This window comes from Porites lutea, chromosome 10, assembly GCF_958299795.1.
Source record: "Porites lutea chromosome 10, jaPorLute2.1, whole genome shotgun sequence".
NCBI classification, from domain to species: Eukaryota; Metazoa; Cnidaria; class Anthozoa; order Scleractinia; family Poritidae; genus Porites; species Porites lutea.
The window spans coordinates 14,031,871-14,045,176 of NC_133210.1; the positions used below are offsets into that span (position 1 = coordinate 14,031,871).

The window sequence follows — 13,306 nt, forward strand, 5'->3', positions numbered from 1 at the left end:
TTGTTATTGGGGACCTCATGATCACCGTCTTTTAGGTGAGGTACAATCAAAGACTTTTTCCAAGCCCTAGGGAATTCAGAACAGGCAAACGAGGAGTTGATTAGTCTAGTTTAAGTCGGAAGTATGTAAGGAAGGCAGTCCTTGATGACGAACAGAGGAATTCTATCATAGCCGGGGGCCTTGTTGGACGGCATAACAGTTAAAACCTCTCGGACTTCAGAACAGGACACAGGTTTAAAGTCGAACAAGCCTTCACCAGACTTCGGTGAATTATTGCTACAAGAGGGGAAGTAATCGGTGAGCCCAGGCGACCGGGCCAGCTCAGCGGATTTACCAGCTGCATATAAAAAACTGGTACAGATTTGCGCAGATTTGCTTATTGAAATATTCTTTTGCTGCCTTCAGTAGAATAGATTTAACTTCCTTTTTCAGGTCTCTGCCAGTCATTCACCGACCCAGTCCTCCGCGCTTTCCTGTGCGTAGAGTCCCTTGTCTTCATGAGATCCTTGATATGGTCAGTGATGAATGGATTCGGCTGGCGTTTTAGCTTTACGGTTTTCACAGGAGCATGAGCATTCAAACAGGTTAAAAATAAGTCATTAAACGCGTCCAACTTTTCATCTACAGAATCCATCAAGTCAATCGTATCCCATGGGATATGCGCTATATCATTTGCAAATTGGTCAGCATTGTACTTCCGGAAACTTCGTGTTGTGATATAATTCGTAGCTTGTCTAGGTGCTCTCAGATTTAAGACGGCAAAGACTAAGTGGTGATCGCTAATAGTCAGGTCGAGAACATTACTGGATTGAACCAGATCAGGATTGGATACCAGCCCCATTCCAATGTTAACACAAACCACAAATAAAGTTCCTGTGATCATTTATTTAAAACAATCTATGTACTGTACATAACATCTTGTCAGTTTGTAGAGGGGTATTGAGTTTTGGTTCACTGTCATAGTTAGGAAACTAACAGTTTGATCTGAAATAGAACAATTAGGGCAATTGAAGATTATGTGATACCTCCAACCAACATACCCCAGTACCTCGACATAGAATTTGCATCACCTTATAAAATCAAGTTTCGTTTGTACATGTTGCTACAGCTTTACGAGCTGATCTTCAGTTTTGGCAATGCATTAGTTTTACTGTACTGATGAATATTGTCTTATAACTGATGCACAGGAACAGTAACTAAGAATATTCAGGGCTATTTAAAGAAAGGAAATTTACATCAAATCACCAGGACAAAAAATATAACGAACTTCTACATAACAAGTATGTGCTATGATGAACCGTCGTTCTTTACCGCTCACTAATATAAAAATATATGGAAAAGAACTTCGATTTAATAAACTCAGTTATAGCAAACATACTTTGCAGTCCATTGGCCCTTCGTTTTATCAAGGTTCCAGTGGATAAATATTAATGACGCCTGTACTAAGAAAAGAGGTAAGGAAGGAATTTGCCTTGGTTACAATCTATTAGTCTAGAATTCAATCTACAATCTTGGGTGACTTACAAAAGGCAGTACACTAAAAGTCCTTTTTTCAAATATTGGCTATGTCCCTGTGAAATGCTCTTTGACTTTAACATTCATGCACTACTAGCCTTTTTATCTATTTACCATATAAAGACATCTTATTAAATCACAACCAGTTTCATTATTTGGCAATGAAATCTCACGTTACTTTAGTAGCAAGTAAATCCTACAAAAAAAGCTTTTATTGTCACACTCTCACTTAGAGCATGGTGTGACTTGTTGAAATCTAAGGCCCTGTTTACATGAGGGTCACCCTCCCAACCGAGTCAATTTTAGCGGGCATTTATGTGAGAAAAAGTTTACCCTTTTAGCCAGAGACGACAATGCTCGTGCATGCTCTGACTGTCTAAAACATCATTCATGCATGCTCTGATTGTGTCACCTCATGTTCTGAGTCGACCGGGCTGGGCAAACCAAAGTGTTTATATGGCCGAAAGTTGGCCTGGCTAAGAGGACGACCCTACCATCAATGAAGGGTTGCCTAGCCAATCCAACTTTTGTTTCTCATGAAAACGGTTCACCAGGTGTTTGCTCGTCCAGGGTAGCTCGCGTAAGCAGGTGACCCTTCTACCCGGTAAAACATTTCTACATATAAACAGAGCCAAAGACAAAAACTATAGCTACCCTGTATAGATTTGTTTAACCATGTATATACATATTAATTTCTTTACACTCATAAACTGTTTTGTTAGCCATTTGTACATTTTGTTTGTTATTGCTGACCTTTGATAAGAGCTATTGCATGTTGACCTATGCTTGCAAAAGCCTTTTAAACATCAATCAAAATTATTGCCACCTAAATTTGTGGAAGTGTTCAGTACATATGTTTTCAGTGTTCAGTGCATTCGTTTTCCCTCAACAAATTTTTTTACGGGGAGGCTCCGCCCCAAGGTCCAATCCCTTACCCTTTTATATACCATTTTTAAGCAAAAAGTTACCCTTTTCCTATATACCATCTATTGCAAATGGTACCCCTTTCACATAGCTCGTTTAGAACTTTGCATTCCTTTTAACTGCTGTAATGCACTGTCATTTAAATAGGCATCAATCGCAGAAGTAGAACATTTTCTCAACTTTATAAAGGCACTAAGTTCATCTTTCAGCCCTTTTAGGCCCTTCCACAGTAACAAATGACAGATTTGCCTACCCTTTCGTATACTTCAAGGAATATAATCCCTACCCTTTCATATACCTGAAGCCTGAAAAAGGTACCCCTTTGAGGCGGAGCCTCACCGTATAGGCCATTATAGGGAGTATCCCCCCCCCCCCCCACCCCTGGGAGGGGAGACCAGTCGATGCAAAACCAAAAACTTAATGTTAAATTAATAAATGGAGTCCACACCACAAAACATCTTAACAGTTTTTTCCCAGCAACACAAATTTTCTTCCATGGTAAGTCAATCACCTGAGGTGGTTTGGTTATCCTGCCAATCACATAACATCAGAGACCTAAAATTCATAAAAAAGCCATGAAATGCAAAAAAGGAATTGACTTATAATGGTGACTGTGGATGGAATACCTTACCATAAAATTTGCTAACTTTTAGCTTTTTTGGGTATAATTTTTAAAAATACCTCCAAGCATAATTATTATAGTCAAGAACTTGACTGCATGTAGCCCTTTTGCATGTTTATGTCAGATGAGCAAATTTCAATACCAAGCCCACTAGAATTTTAATTTGGGAAGTTTTACATAGATGAATTGTCACAATAGTTGTTTTGAAAAAAAAAAACGCTCATTAACATATGCATAAAGAGTGCAAGTGCAAAGAAATCATAAATGAGGCTTAATAGTGATGAAATTTTCTTTCCGATGTAAACGCACATAAGGGCCATACTTCTACAAAGTATTAATAATTTGTCATCAGTAACTCAAAGGATTTTTGTGTCCAAACCATTTATCAGTATAATCATTATCATCAACATCAATCATCATCATCATCTTCACCATCATCATCATCATCATCATCATCACCATCATCATCACCATCAACATAATAATCTTCACCATCATCATCATCTTCACCACCATCATCATCATCATCTTCACCATCGATCATCATCATCATCTTCACCATCATCATCATCATCTTCACCATCATCAACATCTTCCCAGTCATCATCATCACCTTCACCATCATCATCTTCACCATCATCATCTTCACCACCATCATTATCATCCTCCTCATCATCATAATCACCCTCACCATCATCATCATCACCATCTTCACCATCTTCACCATCATCACCATTTTCACCATCATCATCATCATCATTAACATCATCATCATCATCAACATAATCACCATCGTCATCATCAACATAATCACCACCTCCTTTGTAGCTGTACTTAAGTAATTCACCTAAACTGATTTGATCCTTGACGGACCACTGAAATGGGCTTTCTCGAATATGAGAGCCCTTAAGCTGCACAGACAACTCGAAAAAGCCAGTTTCCATTGGAGTGTGGCAGAAACTGTAGGTACCGTTTCCACAATCCTTCACTGGAATCTGTTTCACTTGAGACCTAAGTGGATCAGCAGTGTTCACAAAAGCTTTGAAGATATCTCCACCTTCTTTCCGCCTCCTACCATTGCTTTCCTTTGCAATGATACTGAATTTTACTGGCTGTCCACATAGTGAACTGTACATGACACCCTCTGGTCCATTTACCATGGTTAAAGTTGACATGCCAGCATCAGTTACCACGTCACTAACAATACCAAAGGTTGAAATGTCCTCCTTCAAATGGCCACTACCTGTGAAGCTTAGAGATTCATTAACACATGGTTCCAGCTGCCATTCAGCCAATTTTAAATCTTGTAATTGACTAAATATTTGCTTACGCGTGTTTAGGATGTCCACCTCACTGCCGTTTTCAACTGCTTTTTCAGTGAATTGCACACTGCTCTGTACACTTGCTAGAGCTTTTTCTAGCTGTTCCTGCTGAACATCCAGAGATTTCAATTTTGCTTTTTTGAATTCTTCTACTATATCAACCAGATATGTTTTGCGAGCAGCAATGCAATCTGTCAGTTCATCACAACACTCAACAACTTCTTGTTTGGTCTGATTGGCACAAGAGTGTACACTTCTCTTCATCTCCAAAACACCTTTCACAGCCTTTTCAAGAACATCTGCTTTTTCCTTTGTATCAGCCAGAGCCTTCAGCAAGCTTTCTTTGCCCTTTGAGAATGCATCCTTCACGAATGTATACTTGTGATCACGATGCTCCACGATGGTGCAGTCTCTACAGATAGCTTCCTCACATGTATTACAAAACAGTTTCATCACTTCTCCATCATGTTCTTTACAAACTGCTGGCTTTGTTACAGCTGCAGACCCCTCTACAGAGACCAGATTGTGTGACCTGGTGTTTCGTGCTCGTTGATGAGCTTGAGTGCAAAACGCACATAGAAAACAGGAGCAAGTTGTACATCTGTTAGCAGGTGGGTCTCCACTGTCACAGATATCACACTCAAGTTTTCTGTTTTCTGATTCTTCGTGAAGAGCAACCACAGATAATAAATTGTTGACAAAGAAATTGGCAGGTAGTAAATCAACTTGTCCTTGAGGAATCTGTGTATTACAAGTGTATTCATATTATTTATAATAATTATAAAAGATTAATAAATGCATGACCTGTACAGTATGTGGTCCTTGGTCCAATGAAAAAGATGTAAATGAGTAATTTCTTATCCTAGGAGAGGAGCACTGAGCTGAAAGTTGTCCTCTAAGTTGCTGTAACATATTTTACTAACTTAAAACCGACAGCTTCTGAGCCTTACCGAAAATCCTGCATTATAGAAAATGACTGCTCTGTTTAAAGACCCCTGGTTCGGCCAGTGGTTCCTTGGTCCGGCCACTTTAGTCACTTTGTAAGCCGGCATGCAAACTGTGTACAAAAAGAAACATTCCAAACACCAGCTGATCTTAATTCCTGTATATTTTCTATAGGCATCATTTTAACTTCAAAACCAAAATGAGATTTCTGTGTAAAGAGCTATAGTTTGGTCTCATGAAGAATTATCATTTTTGCATCTGTGCGAATGTGTGTTGTGCAGTTATCGATGCAGTTATGATGCAAATGCAGAGAAATCGCCACTACTAGTGGTGATTTCTCTGCATTCGCATCACGATTTTAAATGAATTTCAATTAAAGAAAAATTTATTTTGCTGTCGCTTGTTCACAGATTCCAAGCAAAAACTTCCTATCAGAAAGTTTTCTGTCTCAGTTGGCCTTCAATGTAACTACTTAATAAATTATTAATAAAGTGCACTGGTGTTGCTGGGAAAGTCTCAAGCAATATATCTTGAACACTGCAGGCGGTTCTTATTATTTACTCCACTCATTGAAAGTGCTTTACTTAAAATGTGTGACTCAAAGTGGAAAGATCCTCACTGCACTAATTTATGAATCTTAATTTACTAAGAACTAAACGAAACAAAAAATTGAACTTTCTGAGGGGGTGGGGGGGGGGGGGTGGGTACTCCCTATAATAGCCTATACTGGGAGGCTCCACCCAAAAGGGGTACCTTTATAAGGGTTCAGGTATATGAAAGGGCAGGGATTTTATTTGTTGAAGTATACGAAAGGGTAAAGAAATCTGTCACATGGGTCTGTGAAAGGGCCCAAAGGGCTCACAAATAAATTTTATGGCTTTATAAAACTTTCTATTTTTGTGATTGACTCCTATTTAAATGACATTTACAGCAGTTAAAAGATATGCAGTTCTAAACAAGCTAGCTATGTGAAAGGGCCACCATTTGTGAAAAATGGTATATAAAAGGGTATATGTAAGGGGTTGCACCTCAGGGTGGAGCCTCCCCGTATAAAAATTTGTTGAATATAAAAACCTTGATTTTCCCAAACATTTTCTGTAATTCGACAGTATCAATGTTAAAGAAAATGTATGGTAAAATTGAGGTTTTCAAAAAACTGATCACTGACTTCAATTCTTTGCACTCCAGATTAATTATTTAGTGTATAATTTTGTTTCTTTGAACTTCTTTTCAAAGAGAAAGCATCAAATATATGAATTCAGGAAGAATTAGCTGCATGGCTATGAATTCTAATACAAATCTTTGAATTTCCCGCCATCTTGCCCTGAATACCCATGCATGATGCAACTATGAGCATTAACTCCTCTTTTCACTTACGTTCAAGTTAACTTGATTTTCCAGCCTTCGCTAGCATCAGGAAAACCTCTAATGGAGATTAAGAAGCCAGCCACATGAATGAACACTGGGAACATTTCGTTTGTTTTGTAACCTTATTTTCTTCTCGAAAATTATATCACAAAGTAAAACCGGCCGGCCCTGGACTAAGGACCACTTACTGTATTGGATGATCAACAAGTTGACTCAGTTTAATACAGCAGGTTTGACAAATTTAAGAGTTGTTAGCAAGAAACTGGAGATCAATGGCAAAAGAGCATCACATGACAAATTGATCTTAATATTAAAGTAAGTCTTTTCCTTCTTCTTTTTAGTGCCAAAAGTAAGGAAGTAATGGGCCGTCAACATATTCACTTTTTCCCCATTTAACATCAACTAGACGTTCAAGTCAGACCCCCCTCCCCTCCCCCCCACTCCTTCACTTCCACTTGAAATTTTGCTGCCCCAAAAGTCACTGCATTCCAGAAGGAATACTAACATGTCCTTACAATACATGAAGATGTCAACGGTATCAACACAATTTACTGCTTTAAAAAGTGGTAGAAACTTCATTATATTTTAAAAATATTTTTGAAGGTAAAAAACCAGCTGCAGTGAGCAGCACTTTTGCAAACTTCTTGAGTTGTAAAAACTGTTTTATTATCGCCTAGAGGTTTCGTGTGACTAACGCACACTTTATCAGGGAGTTTTACAATACAACTAAGAATACCTGTATACTGATATACCTAAGTGAGGGAGAATTCCAGGAAATTAGCTGGGTTTGCCACTTGTGCTATAAAGAACACTGTAAAGATAGGCAGTTGCTCATTATAAATTGAAGTTATTGACTTTATACCTTATTCTTTTTAAGTCAAAGTATTGTCATTATTTTGTTGTCAGATTGAAGTGCCTGCCTTGGATTTTGTCCGATGAGGCTGTGAACAGATTCTCGAAAAGGGACGCTGACATTGAAAGTATGTGTTGAGAAAAGATTCTAAATGTGTTCTAACAAAAGTATTTACAATATCAGCAAACTAACAATAATTGTTGGTTTTGAAAAAATTATTGGTGCATAATTTAGGATAGAGTTTAAAAATCACAATGCAAAATATACAATTTGCTGGTAGTTATTAAGAGCAGAGTTTTATAAAAGATCACAATAGCGCTTTGCACTATCATTAAAAATAGGTTTTGTCACCTTAGACCCAGCCCACATGATTCAGAGAAACTTTGCACTCCGCTCAAAGGCATTGTATGAGCAGCATGCATTTCTGACAAGAAAATTTTTCATAAAATTGACAATGAGCGTTTTAAAAATGTTTTATTCTAATATGTAAAAGGCATTACTGCTATAGGGAGCAAAACCTGGTCCATGTAACTCAAATAAATGGTTAAAATCAGAAAATAACGCAAACTGTTCAAAGAAGGCTACTGAAATGGGATCCCAAGCTCTGTGTTAGTCGACGCCCTGCCAGGGGGGGGGGGTTCCATGTTGCCCGTCTGAATTTTAAAACGTCTCGCATCGGTGTTTATAAATGCTTGTCGCTTATTGTTAGCTTTGCCATCACTTTCACAATTTGGCCGAGGGAGGTTGTCTCTTGTCGCGATTTCATTTCACGCGCTGTCGCTACTTTTTGGGCATTGTCGCTTGTCGGAATTTACCCTGGCAGGGCCTCTTAGTCAGATAGCACTCTATGCAGTAAAACATGACAAATATCATTATTTCTGGCTGTGTAATACTCCAAAACCGAAATTGCTTAAGAGGAAGACGAGTTTGTTTGTGCTTCTTGCAAGCCTGTAACAGAATTTCTGAGCTGAAAAGCACGCCAACATTAGTACAAACCGGAAATTGTATTAGCTTGTTGCAATTGTTATGCAGCCTGGTAGATACCATATCCTGTAGTATTATAAGTAGTGCATAACATTAGCACTCGAAAAAAAAATTGAGCAACATATTTGTCTATAAATTTAACTAATTGCACCATTCTATGAACAACTTTCAAGCCCTGCTCTCCATACAATTCTTAGTAAAATGTCTGTAACACAGTTTTACCCACATTAATGACACCGCATAAGAAATAAAATCACTCATCTGTACAGTTTTTTCCATGTTTAACATTGTCTCTGCACTCGTTGATTAATTAACAATTATTCTTTGAGCCCGAATTGACTCAGAGGCCATGAGGGCGAGAGGAATAATTGTTTAAGTAAAATCCAACTAGTTGGTCAAAAATATCGTGAATAAAAAAATCTTAGCTAGTTAAAGCTAGACTAATCCTTTTTTGCCGCCAAAAAGTGCGTGCTTTTCGCTACTGGTAAGCTACATACATATGGAGGGGTGGCGAATGGTAAAATCCGAGACTCGCCGAGACGCCAAGATCTTAGTTAGAAATCCGAGACCAAGACTCTTTGGTAAAAAGTCTCGAGACTCAAAAAAGTAAAAACAAACCATGAAAAAACGAGACTTCGAGACTTATCATAAGCGCTTCCGAGATTTCGAGATCCTGACAAAATTTTCCGAGACCCACGTTTTTCGAGGTACCATTCGCCACCCCTATATAGCCTAGTAGTAGCTCAACCAATCAGAACGCAGCATTGATAATAGACCACTAGTTGCATTTTACTAATTCAGGATATATGTTATTGAAACCGAGCTGGATGTTTTTCTTCTGACAATAAAAATCTTCAAAGACAACGAAAATTTGTTGGTGAACGTGGCTTTCCCATACAAAACTCTTAAACTCGTCAGGTTCAATTAATATGAGTCACAGCAGGGACCAGAAATTTGTGACGTCATTAGTGCAAAGCGCTATTTACATTCACTTCTTTAATTGGTCCTGCTTTCTCTTACAGTGAAACTACACGATCGGACAATCACAAGCAGTGAACCTAATGCAACACAGGTACAACTTCAGATAGTAATAATCCACCAATCACAAAGCATGACCTTTGCAACTTGTTCAAGTAAACATGTTTCCTAGGAGGTCAGCTAAAATGATAATAACTTTGAATAATAAGATCTTTGAAGTGGTCGTCGCCCTTAGTTCGGATTGTTCAAAATTCCTTTACTGCTGGCTTTGATTCCGGCCAACCCAGACGTTGACAAAACATTTTCAGCTTGATTTACACAAACGTCATGATTCCTAGTATGTATATTTGTGTTATTTTATATCCTTTAATTAGCAAAATTGTTCTCTACGTATTTTCAACCACAGGCAGCCCAAGCGCACTATGTGTGGGTTCGGGCTTCAGAGGTCATTTGGTCGGAATATATTAGAATTATTAGTGTATTATCTGATGCTAAATAAACGCAAAAATCTTACAGATATGAAGTCTTCTTGTTTGTCTATCTGTACTAGTAACCTTTAAGATAACGAAGGTCGATATTTCTTGCATTATAACATGTGATTCGGGCCCTTAATGTTCGAATTTTATCACACGTATTCGAATCTACAACGCTAGGAAAGAAAAAAATCATGATCACGCGAAATATTGATTCAAAAAGCTCCCTTACCTTTAGTTCATAGCCACTCTGTGTCCTACGGCCGGTTTAAACGCCGTTTAGTCGACTTTCTTTCCATCGAGTACTGAACACTATAAAAGAAGGGAAGCTTCCCTTCTTTTATGACGCCCGAACCCACACATAGTGCGCTTGCGCTGCCGGTGTTTCAACTGGCTCTGAGTACGGAATTATGCCCAAATTCATTGTTCAGATCTCAACTAGTGATTATTTGTCTCATTTTTTGGCTGTGTGGCCGCGGTTCATATAGTCGCACTGTAAATAATGTTACAAGCGCCGCTCCACACATGACGTAAAATTTATGAAAATGCGTCAGTTTGCTTTTGTCCAAAAATACGCACGTAACGTCCACCGCCTTACCCCCCTCTTCCCTAAACGTCCAGTTAAGTGAATATGTCGAAACTTAAACACCTCATGTACAGTGTTTTTCTTGCCCCTGTGTGCTAGTAATATAAATCTTGACAAAGCAAAAGTTTAACAGAGGTGAGGGGACAACAAAAAATCATTCATTGGGACCTCAATCAAAGCATTTATCGTAGAGACGAGTAAAAGGAAAACCTGTTTTTTGGACAGAAGATTAACTTCCACATAGAATTAGAGGCAAAAAAAGGCAAGAACGTTATTGACTTGAAGATCTGTAGGGATGGTTGTCGAACTAGCAGAAAATTAACACATTTACGTCCGCAAAAATGTTGCCAATGGATAAGCTCACATATACTGTACAATGCATAAAAAAATTTCCTTCTGCAAATGACGACAGCATAGTCAAAAATAACCCTGGAACTAACCTCAGCACTTGAGCGACATGTTGGACAAATTATCTTGTAAACTGCTCCTTCGAGAGTCAAAAGTCCTTGCAGACAACTTTTGCAGAAAGAGTGAAGACAGGGAAGAACTTTCGGTTCATTGTACTGATCGAGACACACTGCACACTCCAAATGCTTGCCTAAGGTGTCCGCCAAAGATGCCGCTTTAGCCATCGCTTGTCATATACACTTCTTTTTCTACGATTTTAAAACGACTTCCACAGCTATACTGCACAAATGAAACGTAAGATACCCTGAGATTTCGAATTTCTACTTCCCGGAAAAACAGCAACGTGTCAAGTAGCCTATGAAGCTCCTATTGGCGAGAACACTGACTGTTGACAGGTCTGATTGACATCGGCTTTTCGTTCGGCACGTAGCACGCGATTTGATCACAGAGTGGCAATAACAAAACAGTCCAAAGACTATTACCACGGGGAGGAACTACGCGCTCCGGTCAAAAGACTCAAACTGTCTTTACAAAAACACTAAGCTGGAGTTTATAGTTACCGAAGCACAATGCAATTCTCCATAGCTGATGTAGCTTCGGTTTAAGCTGCATTTCAATCTTATAATTTTGGATCTGTAAATAACCATCCGTGATAATTTTTAAACACTGACGAGCTGGGCCCAGCGTCAGAATTCACGGACTAAAGAAAATCGCTTAGTTATGTATCGGTCAAATCGAAGCTTCAACATGCCCCCCCGGGCAACCCCCCGGGCATTTGACTTTTTTGAAAATTATTGTTCAAATTCCCCCCTGCCCGGGCCAAAATGCCGTTCAAATGCCCCACACTAGGGTCCATTCAGGTGATCAAACGCCCCCACCCTGGGGACATTTCACAGGCACAAAAATGACAGAAGGACAGCGGAAACGCCTTCAGTTGTCGAACAACATCTTTATAAATATAACAAAAACTGACCAACACTGTTAGCGTATTTACTACGAACAAAAGTCTCGTGCAAAGCGGCGGAAATCGCTGCTACAAGGTCACTGAATGCTCAGCTTTTCTTCGTCATGCAACATACAAAGCGTTCTATAAAAAAAGATCCCACCTATTGAGATTACTACATCATGACCATTTCACTGACATGCCTTATCGCTCACCTTATTAATTAACATACTTGCAGTAGGTCAAAGTAGTTGACCGTTTTATTTTATTTTATTTGATGTTTTTGTATTGAATTCAAAGCCTGAATCCAATATTAAAAATTTTAAAATTTAAATACTTCAAATACGGCACAAAGCTTGTTTAAGCCCTTTCCTCGTAACCAATTGGCCACAAAGGCACAATCTTTTCCACGAAAATCCTCTAACACCGCGTCCCCCATGATAGCTCGCCACACCAAAGATTTTACATGAAATCGAGGGTGTAGTTCAAATTCCCCACCCCTAAAGCATGGGGATCAATTTCCCCACCCCCTGGAAGGCCCTGGTAATCAAATTCCCTCCTCCCCGGGACGGCAAAAGTGTCAAATGCCCGGGGTATGCCCGGGGGGGGGGGGGGGGGGGCATGTTGAAGCTTCGATTTGACCGATACATTATTCAGATCGAGAAGGCACTTTGGAGAAAAGTAAGACCCTTATTCAGCCGCAAAAAAGGAAAATGCTCTTGCATCAGAGGGCAAATCCTGTCGACCAGAAACAAAAAACAACAGTAAATCGATATGTGTGTTATGACCTCTCAGTGTGAAACAAGCGGCTAAAATCACATTTGCTCAGTGAAAATGTAGAACCTTCCAGAGAATAATCTACCCCGCAGAGGAAAAAACTTATGGGAACAAGCAGCATTTTGGCATAAAGTAAAAGTGGCCTACCATGTAATTCCTGTCGGCGATCGAAGCGCTGCTGATCTCTTTGTACTTATCTTCGAAGCTTCACGTTCTGGAGAAGTCATGATAGTATCTATACCTTCCGCATTCCAAGTTCGCTCATTGCAGCGGCTTGTTAAATTACAAACCGAACTAGCAAGACGAACGGCTTGTTTTAAATCCTCTTACCGGAGATCAACGACTTTTTGCAAAATCAACAGTGAGGTTCATGCTCCATTTCACTCTGTTTTCAGACGGAGCAAAACACCACTCATTTCCTGTTAATTTTCCCAGGAGTTACTCACGCGCGAAATTGATTGACCGATAACGATCTTACTGACAGATGATCGGCAGGATAATTACAAGAGGGCGGAATAGCGGCCTCAAATGTTTGTCTACAGGCTCTCTCCCCCCCTTTCCCTCGCTATTTTTCCCCAAACAGAGAGCCTGTTCACAGGCTACGCCCA

The 13,306-nt window shown here is 39.3% G+C and overlaps 1 protein-coding gene across 1 annotated transcript; it reads right to left on the reverse strand.

The window, feature by feature from the left end:
* Positions 1-415: 415 nt before the first annotated feature.
* Positions 416-11,259, reverse strand: LOC140949544 (E3 ubiquitin-protein ligase TRIM45-like). Its single transcript, XM_073398703.1, has 3 exons — positions 11,011-11,259; positions 3,696-5,124; positions 416-873 (listed from the first exon to the last, which is right to left on the reverse strand). The coding sequence occupies exons 1-3, from the start codon at positions 11,200-11,202 to the stop codon at positions 416-418; spliced, it is 2,079 nt and encodes a 692-aa protein (XP_073254804.1). The 5' UTR covers positions 11,203-11,259.
* Between the last annotated feature and the right edge of the window lie 2,047 nt (positions 11,260-13,306).